Source organism: Rhipicephalus sanguineus, chromosome 5 (genome assembly GCF_013339695.2).
Source record: "Rhipicephalus sanguineus isolate Rsan-2018 chromosome 5, BIME_Rsan_1.4, whole genome shotgun sequence".
Lineage (NCBI taxonomy): Eukaryota > Metazoa > Arthropoda > Arachnida > Ixodida > Ixodidae > Rhipicephalus > Rhipicephalus sanguineus.
The window spans coordinates 72,289,893-72,316,002 of record NC_051180.1 but is presented as its reverse complement, the minus strand read 5'-3'; the positions used below and the strand labels follow the sequence as shown (position 1 = coordinate 72,316,002).

The 26,110-nt window shown below is 45.2% G+C and overlaps 1 protein-coding gene across 1 annotated transcript in view; it reads right to left on the bottom strand.

Moving 5' to 3' along the window:
* Positions 1–1,074: 1,074 nt before the first annotated feature.
* The window catches only part of LOC119393748 (DNA-directed RNA polymerase II subunit RPB2), a 208,431-nt gene continuing 183,395 nt past the window's right edge, over positions 1,075–26,110 (bottom strand). Inside the window, exons 13-14 of the mRNA XM_037660880.2 lie at positions 17,345–17,540; positions 1,075–1,169 (exon numbers count right to left, since the gene is read on the bottom strand). Of these exons, the coding sequence (XP_037516808.1) occupies positions 1,080–1,169; positions 17,345–17,540 (286 nt within the window). The 3' untranslated portion in view covers positions 1,075–1,079. The remainder of the gene's footprint in view (positions 1,170–17,344; positions 17,541–26,110) is intronic.

Genomic DNA, 26,110 nt, shown 5'->3' with positions numbered 1-26,110 from the left:
AGTTTCTGTTCTGCTAAAGAAAGGTTACCCGACTCGATGAGTTTGTCAATGTCTGTTTCAGTAAAGCATCACAAGCATCGAGCAAGGAACTGACGCCCTCTTTGGTGTCCACTAATATCCCGTTTTAAACCCAGGAGCGAAGCAATGACGTTGACGCTTGCGGCCAGGCATTGCATCTCTCCTTTCTCAGTGAAGAAAGCGAGGGCACGGAGCACAACACAGCGACGCAAACAACACCGGAAACATTGCAAGAGCAGCCAAAGCAAGCTGCTGCTACTGTACCGCCAGTGCCAGGCATACAGCCCACGCTACCGCAGCGCCACCACATACATCCGGGACCTGTCAACAGTCGTCGCTTCACGCGATCGCATGGAACACGCCCTCTCCTGACCCCACTACCCAGTATATTATCGAAAGTCGCTGCGCCGGTCCGCACGCGTGCGTCCGGCGCCTTCATTCAAATTGAGTCACTTCTTTGTCACGAGTAGTTCCGGTCTGACGTAACAGAGGAGTCGCGTGTCTTGCGCGCCGGGCGCGGTCATTTTCGGTATCGGCGATGATTCGATGACGAATATCTCTGTGCAACTTTCGTGTATAAAAAAAAAAAAAATGGGGCATGCCATGAATTGGCTCGCACTACAACTTTCTCATGTAAACCCCTGCCCTCAAGTCACTCATTGAACAGTTAATTAACGAGTTTGTTAATTAGTCGCATGTCTCATTTTAACTGCGGCAGTCTTTCCGCCTCGACGTGGAATTCGTGTGCGAAAACGACAAGAGCCTCACTGTCATAGCATTTTTATAAAAAAATCTGTATATGGTTCTGCCGGCGGCTGGTCGTTCTCGGAGCTCTCCCAAACCGCAACTACTTGTCGGTAATAAACAGACTATAATTAATTATCTGTAGCGCGCAGCAACAACCGATGTGCTGTGTTATGACTAAATGCCCCCAGCAACATATTGCAGCAAGAAAAGCCAAACCGAAATTTTTGTGTCAGTACGCTTTTAATTCTAGAGCGGCAAGCATTTGCAAAAATATGGATTTATTATTTAACTCAAAAGTGAGTAATAATGCAAACCTACAACACCATCATTCGTGGGGCTATGGACATAGACATCAATTCTTGGAACAAAAGTTTGCAGGCATAAGGGAGGCGAACTTGGGATATCTGAAAAAAAAAAGACATGTAAAGACCAGGTGAAGTCATTATGTAAATGTAGTGAAAATACATTTCGCTCTCTTGCAAAAGAATTGTGGCTTACATTTGCGTAAGACTACTGGTGGTTGACAGTTCTGCCTCTTTGTGACAGACTCGTGCAGTGCATGAACAATGTTTCCCTGTCTACTTGCTCTTAGAGGGCAAGCAAAATGAAAGGTTCTCATTGGAGTGTTCCCTTTAACAGTGAAGCGTACTCCTCCGCGAACACCTTCAAGATGGTCAATGACGTACATGTACGACATCGCTTGTATGTTTAAAAAGCGCAAATTTTTCGATCATTTCTCTTCGCATGTGCTGCCACATTGCGGGAATACATGGAATTTTTTTTTCTTGCGCCGATGTGTCTCCGTTACTTTTTTTTATGCTTTACTACAGCGGTGCGTCGGCAAGTTACGGTTTCGTCCTAGGGTCGTTCCCGCTTCTCGCGCCCGCAAACCTGATGGCTCTCTGATTTAGATCTATCTTTCAAAGGGTGACCATTTTATCACTCGCTCGTTTTAAATGCGAAGCATTTCTTAGCGAACCTCTGGCACTTTGCTGTACTGTTCGTAGCCTAACCGTCTAACGCCGCGCGCTGCGAAGCGAGAGGTCGCCCGTTCGATTCCGCGCGTCGGAAAGTTTTTCTCAATTATTTTTCTTTGTGGCTGAGCGTTTATATCTACGTATCTATCTATCTATCTATCTATCTATCTATCTAGCCGCCTACGTCTGGGTGCTCTCGTGATCGCCTCTTTAACTTCGTGTAGACCAAAATTAGCATGGGAGGGTAAGAGGACTTGACGAATATGACTGTGTGGTCATGACATGAATAACGTGAAAATCGTGTCGCGTACGTCGTCAAACCCTTTGCTCCAGACACGTGTGGCACATACCCGTTTACCACCGGCCGCGGTGTACGGGTATGCTCCACAGGTGATTGACAGTTTATATCTACCCAGGAACGGCGATAATTGATATTGGAAATTTAAATGCGAGAGCTTTAAGAAAAACCGGCATCGGCAGTGTTGATCCGACGAATGGAAAGAATAAAAATCAGGATCCCAGCAGGAATCGAACCCAAGCATTCTGCGTGGCAATCAGGTATTCTACCACAAAGCCACGCCAGGTCTACAAACTGGTTTGGAAAAACAGCCTATGCAGGCGTAATGGCGGTGCAACGTCAATTGTGGTTGTGGTGCTGGGTACCTAATTTTACCAGAAAGCAACAAACACTACATATGTAGTCCTACAACACAGGCGTCATATCAGATTAACGTCCGCATTGGCTCCGCTTTTATAGCAGTCTAATAAGCGTTACATTTGTATTCCTATGATTCAGCAAGCTATATTGAAGCATTGCTCGACCCTGAGGAATACATTAACGAAAGTTACGTATGATATTCACATCATCGTAGCGTAAAGTGCACTTGGTGCGCCAGAACGACGCAGTGTCCTTTTCATTTCTTAGGAGGCAGGGCGGTGGCCTCATGTTGACTGAGGATGATGACAGATTGATTGACAGCCACCTTGTAGACTAGGCTCAGTAGGTCACATACGCCCAGGTAGTCTACGAATGCGGCAAGAGCCATCCACTGATGTTGGTCTACGTAGCACTATCCAGGCCTACCAGCCTCAACGGCCTAAACCTCACCAACGCGATGGGTGACTTCAGATTCCGACATGTCGCCGGCTCTATAGACAGAGAATTTGTCGACGAAATGACCGAGACATCCAGATTTCTAACATCTGCACTCATACTTCACTACACATGGACCACTCGCCACCGCGATCGCGACCGGATCCGATAAGTCATGACCAGCGTCTGGTGCTCACCGATCACGGTGATGATGATCTTGTTCAAGAACTGTTAGGAACCCCTTCCACATATGCACACGGGTTCGTGAAACGTGCGTGCTTTCTCCAAGATAACGGACATGTATAAGCACTACATATTAGCTTACCGCTTCTGGTGTTGGTAATACCCACGTTGCCGTTGTCAGCGTTACCCAACTGTAAACAACTGGTTTATAAAACGTATGTGGCTCTCCAACATATATGTGTGTGTTTGAAATTTACACAAATCTTTAGCACCATTTCGTAGCGTTTCGCTCAGTAAAAAAAATTACGCCACAGTCACCTTCCCGCCGCATGCTTCGCATAACATGGACTCCCACAGTACGAGGGATCTGCCGAATTTTTTTGCTCCCAGGTGCGGGCTTACGCCTGTTTCCGTGCAGGCACTGACTGACACAAACGATGCCGCTGCGGTTGCGTTTCCTGCTTTGGGGACTCGCAAAAACCGCTTCCGTCTCGAGAGCTGGCGATAAGACGAAGGATTATTACAGGTTTCAGACTTCTTTTTGCTTCGCTTGCGCTATGGGAGTGCGCGCCGGTTTCAATTCATTGGATGTGAGCGTCATACGAGGAGTTACTTAAGAGTTCAGACTCAAATGTTGATGAATCTCAAAAGCGTGCGCGGCGAGACGATGCTGACTTGCTCAAAGGTGACTTTTCTTCCTCCGTGTCTCCACTTGACGCCATTTCGTGCATTTATTTTTGTACGTCTGTGAACTACACAGACGTTTATTCAAACGCATAATTTTTTAACAGTCTACTGTTACTCATGAATAAACCATGTGTATGTAACAACACAAATGATGTTTTTGTCACTTTATGGTCACCCTAAGAAAAACTTTTTTTTTTGTGAAACATGTTCACCAGAAGAATTTAAATCAGCAATAAAAAAATCGACCCTGGCAGGTTGCATATTTGGCGAAAAAGTTCGACGCTCATGGGTTAAAGGGACACTAAAAAGAAAAACGAATTTTTTCTCATTTTAGGAAATCACTCTTTTACAATTCCAATATTACCACGCTTGCCGCGAGAAGACTCTTGCTAAGCGGGAAAACGGGCAAACATAAAATGCCAGTGGCGACGCCACCCTGAAATTTCCGCACCAAACGTGACTTCATAAATTTTGACGGCATCTACTAGGTTCTACTAATCTAAAAACGTTGGTTCTACGTAGTTCCCAACCAGCAAAAATGAAGTACATTGTCCTCTGAGGGGGCCATAGACCTAACAAACCAAGTCTCAGGAAATTTCGTTCAGCAAATGTCGCCAAAATACGAAAAATATGCTTTGAAAATATCCGCGACGTCACATGCGCGAAATTTAAAAATGAGACTTCGACCTTGATTTTCTCTATTAATAAACTATGATGGTGAAACTAACGACATTAGAGTTTTCAAAGTACAATTTATCAATATAAACCGATGCATTGTTTCCCTTTAGTGTCCCCTTAAGACTTGCACCAAGAAAGCCGTGCATAAGCAAAAATGCGTAAAGGCAATTAAATAAAACATTTCAGCACCTGGGACCGAATTTGGGTATGTTCATAGAAACACCTATAAAATACTTAGGTCTTCCGAGATTTGGGTACTAAATCGCTGGTGCGGCCATTACACGGAGAAAAACAACATTTTTCGTAAATATTTTCGGCTGTACTTGGCTTGATGAACTGCAGTACTCGCTTCTACTGGGAGAAGAGAAAAAATAAATAAAACAACAGATGTTGCTTTCTCTTCCGTCACGAGGCTGACTTGGGACATCTTGTGCGACGGCGGAGAGGCAGGTTCCTTCACTTCATTAGAGTGTACTAGTACACTACATGAAACACCGGATCCATCCAGTGCCAACGCTGTAACCAGAATGTCTTGTGCGATGCCGAGCGCTTTCATGCGCAGCATTTCTGTAGAAATCGCATAGCCGTTGCTCTGTACCTCTGTTGTACGTACTGCAGAGACGCGCACTGCGCGACTGCCTTGTTTTGCCAAAAAACTTTACACTTTTCGCACCACACAATGGATATCACTGCTAACCTTCCAAAAAATCAAGGATGCGGCTACTAGACAGGTAATTTTTAAATATATTTTTGGGGGACGTTTTTAAAGGAAGTTCTGGGTGTAGCTTTTACATGGGTGCGGCCATTGTGCGAGTATATGTGGTATTAATCATTACCAACATGCAGTGAACACAACATGTGTGACGGAATATTTGACAAATATTTAAGCCGAATTTGTCGAATTTAATATAAACACATCCATCTAAAAGCAGCACAGAGTTGTCAATCTTTACATTTATCTTTAAGGCTGTATTTTATCACCAGTGGTTGCACAATTATAGATGTTAGAATTGCATGACGAACATTAGACACGACATAGACAAGACACACGTATGCTTGCTTGTACATTATTTGCCTCGTATGTATTCATATATGAATTCCTAATGTCCATGATGAAGTTTGTGATTCATGTGGCTTCAGGGTAACAGTGAAACTTGGACTTTATGTGGCAGCCCCTTGAAATGTATTTGGACCTTGGAGCAATGCTGGTGGTGCTGTGTGCATAAAGAAGGCACTCTGCACTCCTTCACCTTTCTCAGATAAACTAGCATCATTTCATAGGCCGTTTCTGTCATCTGGAGCAGTATACTAGGCATATGGCCAAGCAAACATCTGCAGCGTGCATTAAAGGTGTCCCTCTCTCTCATTTCTTTAATGATGAAATACGTTTTCTGCACGTTGCTGAGAAGAGATTAGAAGAGGCAACGTGGTACTGCCTTTCTTCTTGTAGCAAAGGAACCACCCAACTTTCTGTTTATAACTCCATGGCAGTGTTCATAAGGAAAGAACAAAACGATCACATGCTCAAAGAAACGGGGGTCAGGATCATTTCCTCCTAGAACATCCTTGCAGAAGACACCTGCACAAAACTGTTCATTATACGCGCATGCATTTATTTTGCATGTTTCACCACTGTGCTTTACGATACTGTGCTTATTGGCTCAGCGGCAGATGATCATGCATTCATGTTAAAAAAGTGGAAGGGTGTACATGAAATTGGTGAGAGTGAAAATGGAGTGAATATTTGAATCTAAGGGTGATTGGCCAAGTAGTATCATCACCAGTAACTGCAGCAGCCTATCCTCTATTTTATGCCCACTGCAGGGCAAGGCATCTCCCAAAGATCTCCAATTTACCCTGACTTGTGTGAGCTGATTTAATTGTATGCCCGTTAACTTCTTAATTTTATCATCCCACTTAAAGGCCAACTCCGGCGATTTTTTGGCCATGTCAAAGTAATTGTGTTTTTATGTTCCTGAGACGCTCCTGTTACGGGCCCGATAGCAGAAATACTCGGCAAATTGGAGAATAATTTTAAATAAGCAAAAAAGCGCAACACCGAAACCGAAACCCAACCGAGTGTACTGTCTACGTATGACGTAGAGGTTGTTACGAACGAACCGGAAGTCGTGCAAGGCATACCGGTTACGCCGGCGCGGAGTATGAAAACTGTGACAGCCGGGACGAGCAGGCGCACAGTGTAGAGGTGAGCACGCCGCGCATCAGCTGTAATGTCTGCGACTGACAGTGCAGCGTCTGATAATGACAACTGTCTCGGCCAGCACAGCAGCGGCCGAAGTTAGCGGTGCCCTCGGCTGCGTCACTTCCGCCGCCTTCCCAATACTGACGTCACAGACGCAATGTTGCCAATAATTGTGGGAAGCCAGGAGGGCGTTTGCAGACAATCTTCAAAATTCATTTGCAAACAATCTGCACATGGCTCAAGCCTGTAATTTGGCATAAATGACGGAAACGTGCAAAGGAACGTACCCAGCGAATTTTATCGAGATCCATCGACCTCGAAAAATCGCCGGAGTTGGCCTTAAGGGGGGTAAACCAACCAAAAAAGAGTTTTTTTTTATTTCATTAGCAGGAAATAATACACACTCTGAAGAGCAAAACTGTGCATTGGCGAGCACGTAGGAGCACTCGAAGCCATTTAACAATGGCACCGAAAGCAGCTCCTCCTGACGGTTGTGAGGGTTTCTGGACATGTTGTTTTCCATGATTGTTTCCACTTGTATGTATTTTGTATAACAAATATGGCTAGATCGGTTAAATACATTCATTTCCTGCCATTTTCATAAGCTCTGATTATGAATTGTCCCACTAGGGATCCTTTTGTAGCGTAGTCATTGCTTTATCTTGCGAGCACTTTCCGCGCACTTTTTTAAAAGTGCATTTTTCTCCATGATAAGTTTCTTGAAAATTATCCAAACTTCATTTACCTTTTCTGGCGAACAATCCAACCGATTGTGATGATATTTTTTTCAGATTATACTCAAATCCCTTCCAAATAGTCCGAACCTAAAATTTTGATAAACTGTATGAGCTATAATTAAGAAAAAAAAAGATTAATTGGAAAGTCTCTCTTACAGGATGTTTTTTGGTATTGGTAAGATTACTAAGCATTTCCTTATCTCGTAAGGAATATCCTTTTTGAAGCAAAATTGATTTGTGTAGTTTATGCCCAGTTCCTCTGGTATATTTCTGCCCGTTTTACTTTGCGTTAGTCTTTTGTATTGTGCGATTCTCAGAGCTATCGCACAATACGAAAGACTAACGCAATGTAAAACACATCAGGCAGGGAGAGCAGAAAGAGCGAAAAATATACATAACTTAAAAGATTTCCCGGAAACAACGTACGTCGACGCGGCCAAATACAAAAGAAATGACAACATGACTACAGCAGTAGTGGACTACAAAGGAAATCATAAGGTCAGCGGTTCGGTAAGAACGAGCTTCGCAGAAGAGGCGGAGGAAGCAGCCATTGCACTGGCCATAGCATCCACCTCAACTACAGTAATCATCAGTGACTCGCAGACGGCAGTGAGAAACTTTGCACGAGGATGTATATCAAAAATCGCACTAAGGATATTGGCTGAACACAAAGACCAGCGAACAATCGATATTATCTGGGCGCCAGCTCACTCCTCCTTGCCCGGCAATGAGGCTGCACACCAGACAGCTCGAGGACTCACAGACCGAGCCTCTGGATTGCCGTGTTCGAGCAGGGAGGAAGATGAGCGATTTGAAAGGATGACCACTTACAGAGAAATCACGCAGCATTATCGGCTCAGCAGGAAAATTTGTCCTCTAGCACACGCGTCATTGAACAAAGGACAGGCGGTGGCGTGGCGCCTACTTCAGACACATACGTTCCCTAGTCCGGTAACGAACCACTGCGCGCCAGAACTTTATTCGGACAAGTGTAAATTTTGCAATAACAGGGCGGATATGAGCCACATGCTCTGGGCGTGCCCGAAGGCTCCCATGAGGGACGAATTCCCAGACGGGCGTGGGTGGAAGGCCGCGCTCCTCAGCTCCGACTCAAAATTACAAGCACGCTTAGTGCGGCAGGCCGAAGACGCTGCCAGGGCCCACGGGATCATGGCCGACGTCTAGGTTGGGTCCCCCCTTCTGAAAGGGGGAGGGGGATCTTTCTGCTAATTAAATAAAGTTTGTTCATCATCATCATCTCTCTTACAGCACGTGACAAGTGAGGACAATATTTTTTTTTTCTTATGAGATAAATGTACAAATCCATTCTTTTAGCTAGGGATTAATGCCACTACTATACGGAATTAGCACGCAAAATTTCATGGTCCCACTATTTTTTGTTTCTGAAAAAAAAAAAGATACATTTCATTTTACGCCCGTCTAAAATATGGTACTCAAATACAAATTAGTGAGTAAAGCTACGGGGTAAAAATTACACAGAGTAAAGCACAAAAGCTTTCTTACAACAAGCAAAATTTCAAAATAACTACCAGCTCCCGAGCTGAAACCAAGACGACGCATTTACTCAACCATACCCCCTAAAAGGGACTGACAACTGGCCAGAACGTGAATTACTGTGATAGATTAAAGCATCCTTTTCACCATCTCAATAATATTTATACTTTAAATTGCATGTAAAAGCAACTAAAAACTGATATCTCACACAGCTTAGCGGCAGAGCCTTGAAGCTGGATTATGAAGTCCAGCATCGCACAAGCGTGTTTGCGAAAGTTATCCTACAAGAGAGAACACACTACATTCACTTTGCTGAATGTAGTGTGTTTTCATGCGCGACATATTTAGTGCTCAATTTAGTGTGTGTATATTATTATCCATCCCCGCTTTATTTTGTGCTGCTTACGAGGTAAAAGGAGCTGCATGCTGAGAAGCGGTGCTGCCTTCGCGGAAACAACTGGAACATGTCGAGCTGCCACACATGCGTGCGGAGAGCATGCATGCGCAGCAAACCATCGCGCGCAAATACGAACCACTCTCAAGCTCAACTACCGCTGTTGTGTTGTGTGTGTATACGACTTCATAGTGGCCGCAGATCGAAAAATTCTTATTATAAATGTTTCACAGTGTTTTCCACATTACCATTCCACAATTAGACACTCTGACCGGTAAGCTTTCCATTGCGCTAAAGAAAACACATACCATAAAAATTGGTTGTAGGTCCCTTTAACTCTCTGCCACCTTTGGCTGCATTTCTGATTCTTTGCTATCTATTGATTCCATTCCATCACTTACTTACTAGCAGTTATCTTATTTTTTTTAATGGGATTTAACGTCCCAAAGTGACTTGGGCTATAAGAGACGCTGTAGTGGAGGGCTCTGAACAATTTCGACCACCTGGGGTTCTTTAACGTCTCTCACATCGCACAGAACATGGGCCTCTGGCATTTTGCCTACATCAAAATGTGACCATCATGGCTGGGATCGAACCACCGTCATTAGGGTTAGCAGCCGAGCCCTGTAAGCACTGAGCTACCACGGCGGCTCATCGCTCACCTGTCTGACAAATTACGTGACCCATCTAGGTACTTTTTTGTTAATCGCAACAAAGATATCATTTACTCCTCTTTGTTCTGATCCATTCTAATCTCATAAAGCTATGCCTATCATTTTCCCTCCCATCCTACAGTGCATGGCCCTTAGCTTCTCCTTGACTTTCTCTTGTTATCCTCCAAGTTTCTGCCATATGGGCAACAAAACAATACATCAGAATGACTTCAATGGGTCTCCATTTCAATCAGTCAGACCATGTAGGCTGCAACCACTGTTGTCAGTTATGCTTTTAACCACTTTGTTCTGGATCGACAAACAATATTAATTTTTTCTGGTTCATGTTCTGTTCAGGTTCAGGCATGTTTTGAGAATACCAGTTCAGGTTCCTTCTCAGCTGAAATTCCGGTTTGGCTATGATTTTTGGTTTCGGTAAGGTTTGACACCCTGCTTTGAACAAAGTGAAATTTTCCTGTTTTTCTTTTGCTGCTTTCCATAATCAGGGTGTCTACCAATATAATTTTTCCAAATGCCTGACTTTTCCAGGTTTTCCATAATGATTCTAAGCAAATTCCATGACCGCTAAGTCTGCTTCGTAAACTCCGTGCACTGGAAACAAACCCTCCAGTGGTAAAAAAAAAGAAAGAAAGAAAAGACGGAGCACATGCACAAACTGCGAACCACGCCACTTTATTACATTCCTTTGCTGAAAGCATCCTTGACAACAAATACAATATTAAAAAAAAACACAATAACCGTGCATCTACAGACAGAAAAGCTGGTTTATTTGCATCAGCAACGGTCACAGTGTTTCAAAGATTCAATGTCTTACAGCAGCATGTAGACCTGAAGCTGTGCGTTTTCCATCAGTTTTTGATTCTCTGATTCAAGCTCTTTCACAAGAGCCACAGTCCTCCTTCTCTTTCTTTCAACATCCGATAATTCCAAGTGTTCCTTCTTTTTCCTTACAAGTCTTCTTTCCATATGATGTTGACACTTCGAACCATGTCTATCATCTTGTCTGTTACGTCAACTTCTGCGACACCACCTGCTGCGGACACCTCACCATACACGAACCTTTGTGCTACAAGTGACTCCTCCTTCATATTTCCCACAAGACATTCCATATTTATTGAAAATCCCCGCTTCAAGAAAGAATTTCCATGTGAAAGGCAAAGTACCATCTTCACAGACAGCAGTAGTTCTTTATGAGAACTTGAACAGAGTTCCACTCACAGTGTCTCTAAACGCTCTCTTGTAGGATAAACTTTCGCAAACACGCTTGTGCGATGCTGGTCGAGCACACTTGCATATATGATTGATTTGCCCTCTCTGCTTGTAAGCCTGTGCCCGTGCTCTATAAGCACTTCCAGTGCAATGTTTAACTGCTTCTGACCAGCTTGCACAGATGCGGCACAAACTGCTCGGTTCAAGCAACAGGCCCCCTTGTCGACTTGTACTTCAGAGGTGATCTTTCAATTATCTTTCCTGAACAGGCCTTAATAAATGAGATTCATTTTTTTTTTTTGACTACCGCAATGTGTGATGGTTTAGTGACCTTCCGAAGCTCACTTTTGACGGCAAAGCCTGTCAAGGGCAGCTGTACGAATCATGTTGTTAGGATTGTCCAGGCCAATTTTCAGCAGTTCAGAGGACGTGTACACAGCATCCAGATTTCCTTTCAGGACGGTTCGCACCAGCAGCGAGCGCAACAGGCCGTCCAGTGCTGTTGCAAGAAAAGACAGTATTGGCTTCTCTGTCTGAAACTCAGACAAAAATGGCTCCAATTCCTCTGAAACTGAGAGCATAAAGGCCAGCTTTACTGGCAGCATCTGGTCTGCCACAGCCATTTCGACAACAGCCTAATTTCCACATGTTTCAGTTTTCTTTTCTCGCTTGGAGTGGTCAACATATTTGACCACATTTGGGAGGACTTGCAGTGCCCTAGCAATAACTTTGCTATTGTTCAGCCAGCACACTGAGCAAAACTTCAGTGGAAACAGTGTACCTCCTGTGAGGATGACATAATCGGCACAGTGTGCAGGGACATCTTTGAATAGGTTCTACATGCTTCGAAGAAACACTACTATGCTCCGCTTTGTAACATTGTGGCCTGTTTTAAATGTGCAATGCGCAGCTCCCCATGTCCACAATACTCCAATTTCCATCGGATGCAGAAAACTCTTGCTTCAATGAGCTTAACAACTTCAAATTGACGTTCGGGCTATCCACCGAAAGTTGAAGTATATTTGCCTGTTTAATGCTCCCGGATGTCAGGTAGTGGGTTCTGACAAGGTCGTCAGCTGAGTCCCAAAACCTGATCAAAACCATTCACTCTTTCTGAGCAATTTTGTTCAGAGACTTGTCAAAAGCCACGACCACGTGTGGGACACCATCTACCGTAAAAACCGGAATATAGGTCGACCCCCTGACTTCGAACCCTGGAAAATTGAAAAAAAAAAAAAGGTACACAGAATGGCCAAAGTATCAAAAGGCATCTTTACTGCGAAACAAACGCAATTTCAAGTGATGCACAGTGAAAATGCCATTTATTTACACGTGTGTTTACTCGCAAGTTCCACATGGCAGAAAGCCAAAAGATGGGCTCGAGCATTGTCTTAGTAAAACGTCGCAACCATCTTGACAGTTCTAATTTGGACGCACTATGAAGTCACCAGTAGGAATCATGACATGAGTGCAGCTCCCCGATAAACTCTACAACCTTCGTCTCCAGCTCTAGATACGCTGCGGTCTGGCGCAGAAACAACTGCTGCATGTCGTGATGTGATCCTTCAGCACCGGCCAGTAGCGAATGGTTCTGTGGTGCACTCGATCTGCCCACCGATCGTAGCCGTACATGCCACTGTAACCAGAGATGCAGGCATTGTGGGAAGCAACAAAGTAAGAGTATCTCGCAAGATCGAGCAGCAAGAACACCCATACAAAGATAAAATTTCAGTTATTGTTTGCGACTCACAGCTCTTGCTCGCATTCGCCTGAGCAGGCATCCCAATGCCTCTTCACGCACTTCAGACTCGCAGTGTGCTATCAGATTTCTACGCGCCTTCGCTTACTTGATCGCTCTTTTCTTGAACGCTACAGTGAACTGACATCGGCCACCAGTCGGAAAAAAAAACAAGAAAAAAAAGCAGCTCAGAAAACAACAATGCAAAATGAGGCTGCCCACGGCACAAGGCTGGTAGTAAACAAAGCAGCGCCGATGACAGTCATCGTCGCAGTCATCAGGAACAGTAAACAAGCAACGCCTGCGACATCGCTCGCTTTCCCATCGGGACGGGAGGTTCCTTGTAGTTCAGTGTAGTCTCTGCAAGGAGCGCTCACAGCCGACACTACTTCTGCTGGAGTTGAGGTGACGCCACCACAACCCATGGCATGACCGCTTCGGCGAGCGCTGCCTTTGGAACAGCAGTAGACACTACTTTAATCTCGGAGGCATGGAGGTTTAAAGCGGCCACCACACCAAGCGCTCACAGCCGACACTGCTTGGCGGAGCGGAGGAGGAGGGAGAGGAGAGGGCAGGGAACCAGCTTTTTGGCTCACGTCGCAGGCATCTAGTCTAGGAGGCATAGTGGAGGCAGTCGACTTCGGTTGCCCCTGGTGGCCAGACTTCTGAAGTTTTTCTGCCAGTGCCCGGTATACAAGACGGGGGTTGACTTTTTACTGCGTTTTTTTGGGGGAAAAATTCCACCTATATTTCGGATTTTACGGTAGTTTTGACGGCAGCCCGTTTCAGAAGTACGCGGCTGTACCATAACAAACCGTGTAACCAACTTTGTTCGCACCAAGTTGCAACTTCTTCGTGGCATCGCACGTCGGGAATATGATGGGAAAAAGCGCTGCTGACGCTGCTGCTGAACAAAACGATTTATGTGTCGCTATAGTGTTCAGACACCAAACAATTTCTCCTTTTGTGACAAATTTCTTGACTAGAAAATCAGTTCAAGATGCCTTCCCCTCAGGCATGACGACCAGTGGCTTAGCAGGCACACTTTGCTGACTCGTGCTAGGCACAGCCCGAACACATTAAATTGTAGCAGCCATGGAACACAACAAGCTGGGTCCAGCACTAAAAAACACGCAGAGGTATGTCTGGGAAGCACTTTGCGACGAGCTCACAGCGGCTAGGTGTTTCTTGCTCACAGCGTGACTGGAGACAGCAGTAATGCCCATATTGCTGAGTGAGAAAGTCTTCTAGCATGCTGCAAACTGAGCCTACTTGTGTCGTTCGGCACTGATCCAATCCATGACTCATATTATTTCCGTGTTCACCCAATCAGGGTTAATTGAACACTTTTTCGTGAAAGGCATGGCAACTAACTGCATCGAAACAATCTCAATAAGGGGTATTCAGACGGGGGAGGAATGCTCGGGGGAGACGGGGGGATTGCGTATCACGTGACCGCGACGTCACGGATTAGCGAGTGGGCGTGACCCCCCCGTGCCTCCTCGGAGGAGACGGGGACGTTTTCCCCGAAAGGACAAACGATCCCCCTGCGGTGGGGATGTGGCGGAATTTCGGGCTCTTGTTCGGCCACATTGTTGCACTTGCTCCTGCAGAGAGCGGCAGTGGGTGTCCAGTCTGCAGCTGGATGGTCGTCTGCAGCCCGTCGTCAGCAGCTCGTCAAACGGGTGGTGCAAGCCACCAGAGTAGTCTAGTAACACTGGTCTCCCCCTCCGTTTGCCTCGTCCGTGTGAGTGGGGGGAATTTGTGGAGACTTCTCCTCGCGAGCTGACGTCACTAGGCTCCGCCTTTACCCCCCCGAGCATTTCTCCTCCGTCCGAATACCCCTATATGGTTGCAGCCCTGAGCGGCAGCTTAGCTAGACAGCCTTAGCATGGATTAGATTGGATCGGGTCCTGGGTTACCAATTTACTCTATCAATTTGTGTCCCCGCATAATTTGTGAACCCCTAAAATATCCTTTTCAGTAAAAAGAATTACTATTACTCACATATTCTTTGTACCCTGCCCAGCCCCACAGCCGCCGCAGCGCAAGGCAGGCAAGTTTCGTACTGCTGTGACAGCGCATTCGTTCTCCACACCGGTGCACCAGCGTGCACCTGCCTACTTTTGAAGGCCCGAACACACCAGCGGAAAAACGCACACGGCACGCCACCGGCGGCAAAATGCGAGCCTCCAAAGCTGGCACGTGGCAGCATTTTCATGACACGAAAGGAATGGGTCCGTGCGCCATTTTTTGTGGCATGCTGCGTGTTGTTTTCTGAGAACACCAATCAGAGTGGCTCCCTTATCCTTTTCTCTCGCCCCTTCCGTGACGTACACGTTGGCCGGGGGACCCAGCCGGACGCTTATTGATGGGGAGGCTCGTTTAGCGTGCAGGAAAGGTTTTAGAACTAATGTGTGCGTGCCTCATTCTCTTCAACAAGTAAGCTTCGTCTCTCCAGGCTGTTGTAAATTGGTGTGAGCCCCCAAAAATGTGCCTTGGATGAAGTGACGTCAGCCTTTTTGTGAAGAAGAGCTGGTGTGGCCGCACCAGCATCTCTCTGCTGGCAGGGCGCCGCGCCCGTTCTCCCGCTAGTGTGTTTGGGCCTGAAGGCATCCCAGAAAAATCTTGACTATGTAATTTGTAGCATTTCAGGGTGTTACTTATTGAGCTTGTAACATTTTGGTTGGAATCAACGACAGTCAGAAGAACGGAGTCATACTGTAAAATTTCCCTTATTTCCCCCCCATGATGGACACACGCATCTTTGCATTTTATTTCTCCGGGCTTTGATGCTTGAGGTGCGACCCAGGTCCTCTGACGCCTGTAATAAAAGCTGGGGGTTGTGTTTAGAATGCTGACAAATATGTGGCGGCACGGAGTAATCTGTCAGTCTGCAACAGTCGGCAGGGCAGCACCATGGCCATAGGAGGAGGCAACAGCTTCCGCAATTCCGTGGAGGAATTATGAAGGCCACCATGTTCCCTTTGTTTATGTACTCTTCTATGAATGGGACGCTCAAAAATAATCACAGATTTAATAACACGATCTCGAGAAACCAAAATGAGACATTTATAGTGGGATACAACTTAAGAAGTCCACCGAATCTCCTCCTCAAAAAGGCGGATGGATGCACACAGCGTACACTAATGGGCAGGCATTCCAGACTGATGTCATGAGCCGGACGGCCGGTCACCCCACCTTTGGAGAACATTGCTGCGTGCATGAGCTGGACTATTTCTCTAGTCACGGAGGCGATCGGCTGCCGTGCTTCTGTTATCTGGGTGGGGCCTCTCCAGACTTCTTAAGTTGTATCCGACTGCCGTAAAATGCCGAGCAAGCGCCACCCCTCCCTTTTTCGGGTGATCTGAAATATGTGCCAGTGACCGAGCAAGCGGCCCCCCCTCTTCCCCCTCCTATTCTTGGGACACTTTTTTTTTTTTCAATATGAGCATTGCTTGTGTAAAACGAACCACAAGAATGAGTACACTGAATGCGTATCTAATGTTGTTTACGAAATTCCGTTGTCACGTGGCCGGTCGTATATTGGTCAAACCGGTCACTGCTTCAATGATTTGAAAGTGACGAGGGGGCATAAAAACTGTAAATAAATAAAGCACTTCATTAGAAACATGGATGGGCATTTTTTATTTTTAGCCGTTCTCCCGCCGCCATCTTAAATTTCGGTCCGGGACCGAGCAAGCGGCCCCCCTCCCCCCTCCAAATTTGGTCGGATTATCCTTCACCATAGAGGGGGCGCTTGCTCGGCATTTTACGGTATAGCTGCAGTTACACCATGCTACCCTTGGAACGTGAGCTACCAGCAGTAAGTGTGTAGCTGGGGTTGTTTGCGTTGCATCACCACTGAATAAGCTTGACATGGCCCAGCGAGACTCTGCTGATGGTATTTCTAGCTCAACCAGAATGCCTTCAAGCCGAGCCAAGATCGTGGCCAAGACAAACATGCACAAATTCATCAGTGCGAGTAACGTCATGCTTGGGAATTGAGATATGCTATGTGAGCTGTAGAAACAACAGTTATGCACTGCCTATTTTTTTCTTTACACTTCTGCTTAGCTGTTCACTGTGGTTGCTGCCAAAGGAGCAACTTTCGAAGCACTGATCAAAGGTAAAGATTATTTTCGTGACGGTTGTACAGACTGCCATCAGTTTCCATGACCTGGCCAGGTTTTTCAAAAATTCCGTGCCTATTCCCTGACTTTTCCAGGTTGGTAGACATGCTGAATTAAACTACTCAATAAGTACTTGGAGTATAAATTTTATCAGCCACACATCCAAGATAATGCAAAACACAATCACAGATTGACCCTCAACTCCATATCAGTTTTTTCTGCTTTTTTTTGCACTACCATGAATGTAAATCCAGATTTCAGCAAGAAGACACTAGCAATAAATAAAAGAAAACAAATGGATCGACCGATACATCAATCAGTTCAAATAAATAAAACAGGCACACAAGGTCACCATTACCTGTGTCTTGTTTCGGCAGCCCTTGCATTCAAAGGTGTTGTTGCGCAGATTGGCAATGGCCAGCAGGCCACAAAGATTGCAGATGTGTGCTCTGTACGGGTCTGACACTTCAAACAGGCGTTCACGCAAGAACTGGGCTGCTCCGTGCGAGATCTGGCAGTCGCGTTCCATCTCGCCAAAACGCAAGCCACCATCCCTGCATATCAAAAGTTTATGCTTGCAGTAAAAGACATCAGTTCAGAATTAAACATAGCCAAATTAACTACTTTATTAAGTGCCACATGCTACCTTTAATATACTTCTCCCTAATAAACAGACTAGCTTAGGGACGAAAAAGGTTTGTGCTGTATGTTTAGAATTGAGGTTACAGTGCCTTTCTGAGGCCCTATAATGCAGGGTTTGACATTTCTGATGTACTCCAGGAAGCTGTGTCATTCCTTCAGTGCCTGATACCAGTGCCACACGGGCACAAGAAATGGCATTCAGCAGTTAAAAGCAAACAACAATATACGCTAGAGTGAAAGGTTAATGCTTGATAACGTCTAAAATGTCACGATTATGAGCAGCAGCCTTTTAGTAATCGAGGAATTAAGGTAGATGTAGGGCACGGTTCGTTCCACCAGTGGGACAGTCTAGTAGTACTAGCCCTATATCACGTAGTAAGGCCTCAGTACATAATCAGTATTACTCTAACAACACACATTAAAAACGGATCACTACAGTGAATCAATAGACAGTATAAATTGCTACTTGTGCATTTCTGTTGTATTCATAGAAAAAAAACTTGACATGGTGCATGGCAACACAGGTGGTGAAAATATTTTGTTTTTACTGGGCTCTGCTCCCCTGGTGCAGTCGCGTGTTAAGAGTAATTTCATTATTGCATATAGCTGCGAATGTTTTGCTGGTTCGCGAAACTCGCTCTAACTGCAATTTAGAGAAAATGCCGCATCCATGCAACGTCTTCCGACGCCCAAATTGTGCACGTCACTTCTATCACCAAATTGACCAAGAGCATCTGCACTAACGAAATCACCTACAGTTGCAAGTCGATTTACCGAAGTGATGAGGGTGCTCGAATTATTTAGTAAAATCAGAAAGTTCGTAAAATCGAGGAAGGAGTTTTTCGGTTCTTTGAAATCTAAAATTGTAATGCAGTGTCACCCGAAAGCTACCGCAGCATTTAATTTGTCACTAATAAATGCCTGTGCGTGTGAAGTCCGCGAGGGCAGCCTAATCATGAATTCCCCACGTCCAGGCGATACAGGTGACATAGACAGTCACGTGAAGCTATGACAAGCTGCTGATAATCAAAGACAGGGAGAACGAATGTAGTTAATGCGCGAGCAGGCAGAGCAAGAAAGTTCCAAGGAGACTATCAGTGCATAAACCATTATAAACTGTTGCATAAACCATTAAATAACGAAAGCAACCATTGTGTTCTTGTGGGAATATTTGCAGGGACAGCAAACCAATACCACCCAGCGCCATTTGATATGTAAAAGTGCTACCGACTGTGGCATGCAGCCTCGTCAAAATCAAACTAGTGGTGTGAGGGTGGCTAGATGTTTTAACGCAATAGGGTGTGTCCAGATAAGAGCGAACACGAGGTCCCAGTCACCATTCTCAATTTTGATGAAATTTACTGTAGGCCTAGGCATTAGACCCAGAACAATGGTTTCGAAGTTAGTTTAGTGCAAAAAAAGTTTTGTTCGCCTGAAAAAATATAATAAATTCTTTTTCGCCTATTTCGCGATTTCTGAGTTTTGAGTGCACCTGGGAAAAAACGGTGCCGTTCTTGGTCACAATACAGTAAAACCTCGGCGATACGATCACGGCGCGTACGAATTTCTGGGTGATACGAATTTTTCTGTGCTCCCGGCCAGGGCCCATTAGCCTGCAATGTATTCGAATACGGTTGTTGCGAACCGATTTTCACCCGCGACGTTTGATATGAACGTACGCTAGCGCACAGGTACGAAAAGGTGAGGGCCGACGCTGTCGCGGAAGACGCGGCAGTCACGCGCGGGCGCGGGCATGCGCGCTGCGCAACCATCAACGGTATGTCGCTGCCTCCGAGAAAGTGCGCGCGAATATTGGAGGCCTTTAGGCGCCTTCACGTTTAGCTTACGAATGACGTTGACGTCGCGCTTTTTTTTCGACGCGTTGATGCGTGCTCCTGTGCTCGAGGCAGCAGCGTCTCTCTCTGTACTGTGTTAACACGTGCCTGCCACGTCGATGCAAGCCATGTCTCCACAATCAGACGTTCTATGAAACAAGACTAAAACTTGGGCTGCGGGTCTACCATGAAGCGGACGGTCTTGGCGAAGGAGCTTGGCCTCCATCTATTGTGTGCAAAGCGCTTCTTAAGTCACTTTCGCCGCAGCACTTTGGTGTCATGCAAAAAAGCGTAGTAACATTAGGAAGGGGCTACTAGTGGTCACGGGGCACAACACATCTGGTTCATTAATTACACATGCGCGCATGCACCTTATATACGAGTACAAGTATGGTCGTTGTCGTTTAAAAACTTTACTGCCAATCATTCAGAGCTGTTCATGACGTCGCTGCAGCCCTGAGAAACACTGAATCAAAACGTATGCCAACTCTTTTGTCGCATACTAATTTTCCATGTTTTCTGGTGATAAGAATTTCGGATGATACGAATATTTTTGGTAACCCCGCGAGATTCGTATCACCGAGATTTCACTGTATTTATTCCCCTCAAAGAACAAGTGAAATACAATATTATGAGTCTACTATTTTTCTTGCTTGTCGAAGCACTTTTGCACAAAAAAATCAAACACAGCAAATTGCACAAAATACCCGTATTTCCGGAATTTATGGCTGCAAACTTGTTAATGTGAGGATAATAAAAATGGGTACACATTACATTTGATATTTGCGCTCTCTTTTAAATAATTTGTGGTTTTATCACACTCCATTTTACTCGATAATTGGGCTGAAACAAATGTTGTTTACTAAAAACGCCGAAGTTTGAAAATAGTTTTCTCAAAAAGGCCATTTAAAACTTTTTTTTTTAAATCCCTCTGATTGAAGCAAAGGACACCATCTATTATTCTGCATAACAAAACATTGCATTATTTTGGTTGCTAACAAGTTATAATGCGTCAAATGTGACCAAGTCAGCCTAGCGGCCGCGCTGTTCGTTATGTGCTGAATAACGGATATAAGTTGTTCAAAATAATTGCATGTGACATAATCACAAAGCAGCAGCTCCACGCCAATACGCAGCCAGGTGTCATGGTTCAGCAAGCTTTGTCTTGCGATCAGCCGCTTGACAAACCAGCAGCAGCAGCCGCTTGACAAACCCGCAGCAGCAGCCGCTCGATGCAGCGGGTGCTCACATTACACGAGTGCCGCTTCGACTACGGATGAGCTCTGCTTGCGCGCAAAGCTATGCTCAGAGGATGAACGAGAGAAGGAGTGCATCACTGTGAAAGTTAAAGGCTGTTAAGTGCCAACAAAATCCATATTATAAAACGAAAACTGCTGGCAATTTTTCAGTGAGCTCCTTCAGTACAGCACGCATGTATTTCGTTCCTTGTTGTTTTGCCCGAAGCCGCGAAATATCGTGATAAACGCGTGGATTGTGTTGCATATTACATCTGCGGATGCACAAGAATACAGTACTGCAATAGCGGTGCTTTAATAAAAGAAAGCACTTCGACACACTTCTGTTCACAGCCGGCTTACACAAGTGTTGCACGAGATGGAGAACAACTGCAGTTTGAGCTGTTCGACCATCGGAAGCACGTATGATAGCTTTCTTTAGATGTCAATGACTTGCTTTTATGTCATGTGTTGCTGATGTGAACCTAGTTATCTTTAGGCCATCAGAAGAGAGAAAGCAACACATGAGCGCACTACTGGAGGCGCTCACTGCAAAGTTGCCGGCAGAGTTCTCATTGTATAATATGGCTTTCAATATGGATTTCAAATTTTCAAACTTCGGCGTTTTGGTGAATCACATACGAAACAGAGCGCGATAAAACCACGGAAATTATTTTAGAAGAGATCGCTAATATCAAAGTTAATATGCACCAATTTTTATTATCCTCACTTTAACCTGTCTGCAGCAAGAAATTCCTGAAATACAGGTATTTTGTGCGATTTGCCACGTTTGTGATTTTTTTTCTTCAAATGTTTTTTGACAAGCAAGAAAATTAATAGGCTCGTAAGATTGTATTTCACTTGTTCTTTGAAGGGAATAAATATTGTAACCAAGAAGTGCACTGTTTCTTCCCTAAGTGCGCTCAAAATTCAGAAATCGCGAAATTGGCGGAAAAGTGATTTTTTTTTGCGGCCAACATTTATATATTTTTTTTTCAGGCGAACAAAATTTTTTTTTCGCAAAACTAACTTCGAAACCATTGTTCTGAGGCTAATGCCTAGGTCTACAGTAAATTTCATCAAAATCGGGAATGGTGACCGGGACCTCGTGTTCGATCTTATCTGGACACACCCATAGCGTTACACCGCACGTCTGAAGAAAAGCAGTCTGTGAAAAATTGGAAAGAAATCGCTGCATTTTTGTTCATTTATTTCTGGAAAAACTTCATTAAATGGAGTTCAGTAACAAGGAAGCTTTATTAATTGGAGTTGATGACAACATTGAACCCTATGGGTGTCTGCTGGGGAACGAAAATTTCTTCGTTAGATCGGGAAATTCATAAAATTGGGTTTCGTTAGATCGAGTTTTAACTGTACTTTCCAATGGGTGTCACAGAGGGAACTCCTACACTCTACATGTCTAAGTGCTGCACTTCTGCTGCACTTCGTTCGCTGCATTTTCGTGCAGAGGAGTACAAAACCAACTGTAACATAAGCAAGTTGTGTAACGTGCCCTTCAAAGTATTGCATCCCCGCAGCGCTGTTCCATCAGTCTTGTCAGGATGCTGCATGCCCATGTAAGGGAATGGAAGAATAAAGTTCAAGTTTTAAAGAAAATGGTTGGGTTGGTACACTCAAAGTTTCATGGCCTTTTTAATTTTACATAACGCCACACAAAAATAAGAAAACATACGTTTAACAGCCCAAGGTGGCGGTGCCCATGTGTCTTAGGTAAAATAGTCTATAGACCCTTTTCATAAATACGCCACCTGACGATGGGCTTTTCGTCAGTTTCGCTTCGCAAAGGAGCGTGGGATAGCCAGCGCCATCATGAGGGCATGGAAAGCGAGCCGTCAAACGCGCGAGTGCTGTGATGTTTGTGTTGGCGGCTAGTTCTTTGTGTCATCCGCTGAAATCTCACCGTTTGCGCGCTTGAACGAGCTTTTAGTACTCTCCGTTGCTCTTTCTGAGTTGCTTCCGCTGCACAATGAGCAACATTTTGTACCCTTCAACGGGTTGGGCGAGCAGTTTGGCTCGACTGCCGCGGTTGCAGGACCGTGACCACAGCCAACTCGCGTGCGCGCCCGGAACGGGAAAAAAGGCTCGCCGAAGCTACAAACTTCTCACCGAGAGCTATGTCATCACATCGACTCTACGTGCGTGCTACGAGCAAGAAAAGTAAGTAGCTACACTTTGCATGATCGCTCACAATTCGCTACCGGCGGTGTCTGCGCTCGCTCCGTTTACGTATGCATTTTTTCCGTGTGAATTTTCATAAATAATTGTACATCCTACACTGCTCCTTATGCCAACATAAAGAGTATTGAAAGATAACGAAGGGTGTAAGTGGGGACGAAGCCGCTTGGATGCACTAGAACCAAAAGCGAAGGTCGCTTCATGTAGCGCTGCGCGAAACGAACAACAAGTTGTCGTGTGACAACTTTCGATCGCGATAGAAGCCAATCTATTCCCGAATTCTCTGCTTTTTTTTTTTTACCTCCTGCAGCTAGCTCTGAAAAAGCCATTGCAACCTACATTATTTTTGCGGATCAGGCGTGGTTGCGATTCTTCGTGGACCATACGACACCCGCAGAAGTGAAACGGGGAAAAAATCGTGCATGCTTGCCACAAATGAGAAGCTACTAGAGATACCGTTGTGAAGACGGGATTAGTTTGGACCCCGGGGTTGCCTTACATAGGCGTATGCCTATGGTGCCTTAAACTTAAATCTATGCTCTCAAATGAAATGTTTTTGCCTCCGTAGAAATTTGTTGGTGTTCGATCACGCTGCTGCCCAGCCATCACAAGAATGATTTACCCAGTGATCCCCTCTGCGAGGTTGTCTGAACATGCATGCATACATTAGGGGGTGCCCTACGTTATGTCATTTTAAAGGTTTGATGTGAGTTTCCGTTTACTTTTCTCTGTGTAGGAACGCCAGGTACTTCATAAAAGCACGGTGCTACCGCAGCAAAAAGAAGACACAGACACCTTATCTTGTTTGTGCCACCATCAGTGGCGATGGTAGTGTGCTTGACGGGAAATGTGAGTGCCCTGCTGGAAACCATTTTTGCAGCCATGTTCAGGCAGTGCTGGACACACTTCGACTGCTGCAAGAGAAAGGATTTGGTGAGGTTCCAGCTCACTTGTCGTGCACGGATTTACCACAGTACTGGAGGCGGCCACGGGGTGACACTATAAAAGGAAGCAGCCTTCAGAATGTCGACTGGCGAAGAGTGGGTGAGGGTGGCCGTGACTTGCCGTTGCCATGTCGCATTGACCTCAGTGCAATCAAGGAGAGGAACGTAGAAGACTGGAGAAAGGACCTTGCCCAGTTTGCTCAAGCCCTTTCAGATGCAAACGCAGACAGTGCCCTAGTAACCGTACTAGCTGCTGCAGACCGTGCCCCAGTGTGCAGCTCCAGATGTGGCACCGTATTTTGTGGCTCACCACTTGCGTACCAGCAGCCACTCGTGCCTCATGGCTTCACTGTCCTCCTCTGCAGCTATCTCGGGGAGAAGCTCAACAAGCACGACAAGAGTGCTACACCGTGCCTGCCAAAACCCATGGTGCCATTCACTGGAAGCAGCCAGTGGGCTATACCAGGTGGCATCAGTGGTGGTGAAAGACGCATCTTGGAGGTATGTCACCACTTTTAACTGTGCAAGCTCGACAAGAAACTGCAGATTCTACCAGAGCATTTGTGGGCTCTGTTAATGTAATCTTTAGTACACTGCCAGCCTTGGTGCACACTTTATTCTCTTGGTAGGTATGCAAATCTCAAAGGCACTGACAGCACCTGTTTTCTGTAGCACAAAGGAAAGCTTATGGTCAGAGTGGCTAATCACAGAATGGTAACGTCAAAAACGCCGTGAAACATTTATAGTGAAAATTTTTCGATCTGCAGCAACTATGAAGTCGTATACACACAAAACATGCTGCAAACAGTGGGAGGTGAGAGCAGTTCATGCTCATGCACGGCGGTCTGCCGCACATATATGCACTACGGCTCGACATGTTCCACTAATTACCATCAAATCGTGAAAAGAATACTTGAATCTGTCACTTAATCGCACGTTCTGGCCAGCTGTCAGTGCGCCTTACTGCATACCATATATGAAATAGGGAAAGTCGACAGCCTTCAAGCCTTGTAAAAATATATATGAACGAGAATGGCTGTGTGGACCAGGTGGGTGAAAACAAAGGAAATTGGGGATGATTAGATGAGAATATTGTGTAATAAACGTGAAGCTTAGGCTTAAGAAAGCAGTGTAAGTGTCTGAGTGCGTTGGTTAAGTGGAAGTGGAATGAGTAGCACCAAAATATTCACTAGCATAATTTCGCTGCCTGGTGTTTGTTGTGCTCCCTTATAAGCAATTTACTTTCTCTGTGACAACCTTGAGTCTTTTCATGATTTCCTCACATGTTGATGTCTCCTTCCTTTGTGATTCAGAATGCCCTTTGAGTTGCCTTATTGTGTAAGAAATTTGTGAATGCACTGTTTCAGAAAATTGTGCTCAGTCCTCTGCAAGCACAGTGCTTAGAGAAGAACTCCCAGCAGCAGCGAGCCAGCCAAACATGGTGTCAAGAGCGAAAACACCGGCTGACATCGTCAAACTTTGGCACTGTGCTTATGCGCAGCCATTGGAGCAGTAAAGGGCTTGGCCACCTGACATCAGCAAAAGACCTATCTAGGGTTCCTGCTGTCCGGTGAGTCATTCTTTAAAATAAAATGCTTGCGATGGCTGATCAGTCATGTGAATCACAATAGTGCTAGAAGTTTTGCTGAAGGAAAAGAGTCAAGTGACCCATCAATTCAACATTTTCAATCGTGTGTGCTCCTGCACAACTGATCCACCATTTCAGTTCCCCTGCACTTCCTGCCCGAGAAGCTCATATGGTAGACCGGTCACTCCCAAAAAATATGTCCGGGGTGACCCAAACGGAGAAAGATTTTTTTCAACTGTGAAGCTTTCAGTGGAACCTTTATATGTTTATTTTATAGATTTGTGCTACTCTCTAATGGATAACAGTTTTTTTTTTCCTTCTGAATAACCAATGTTCATAAAATAAGAAATTGTACTATAATTTATAAATGCAGCATCTTTTCTTTCCTTAAGTGACCCAAGGGTGAAACCAGTTTGCTGCTTTGTTTTGAGAAAAGTTTCATACCAGCAAAGCCACTTAGACAACTAGTGAAGACCCTGCTAATTGTGGTGCTTCTGTTTGAAAACAGCAAAGCCAACTGTCCTGGCCACAGCGGCGGCATTTTTGATGGAGGTAAAAATGGTTGAGGCCAGTGTGCTTAGGTTTAGGGGCACATTAAAAAAACCCAGGTGGTCGAAACTTTTGGAGCTCTCCACTACAGTGTCTGTCGTAATCATATCATGGTTTTGAGACATTAAACCCTAA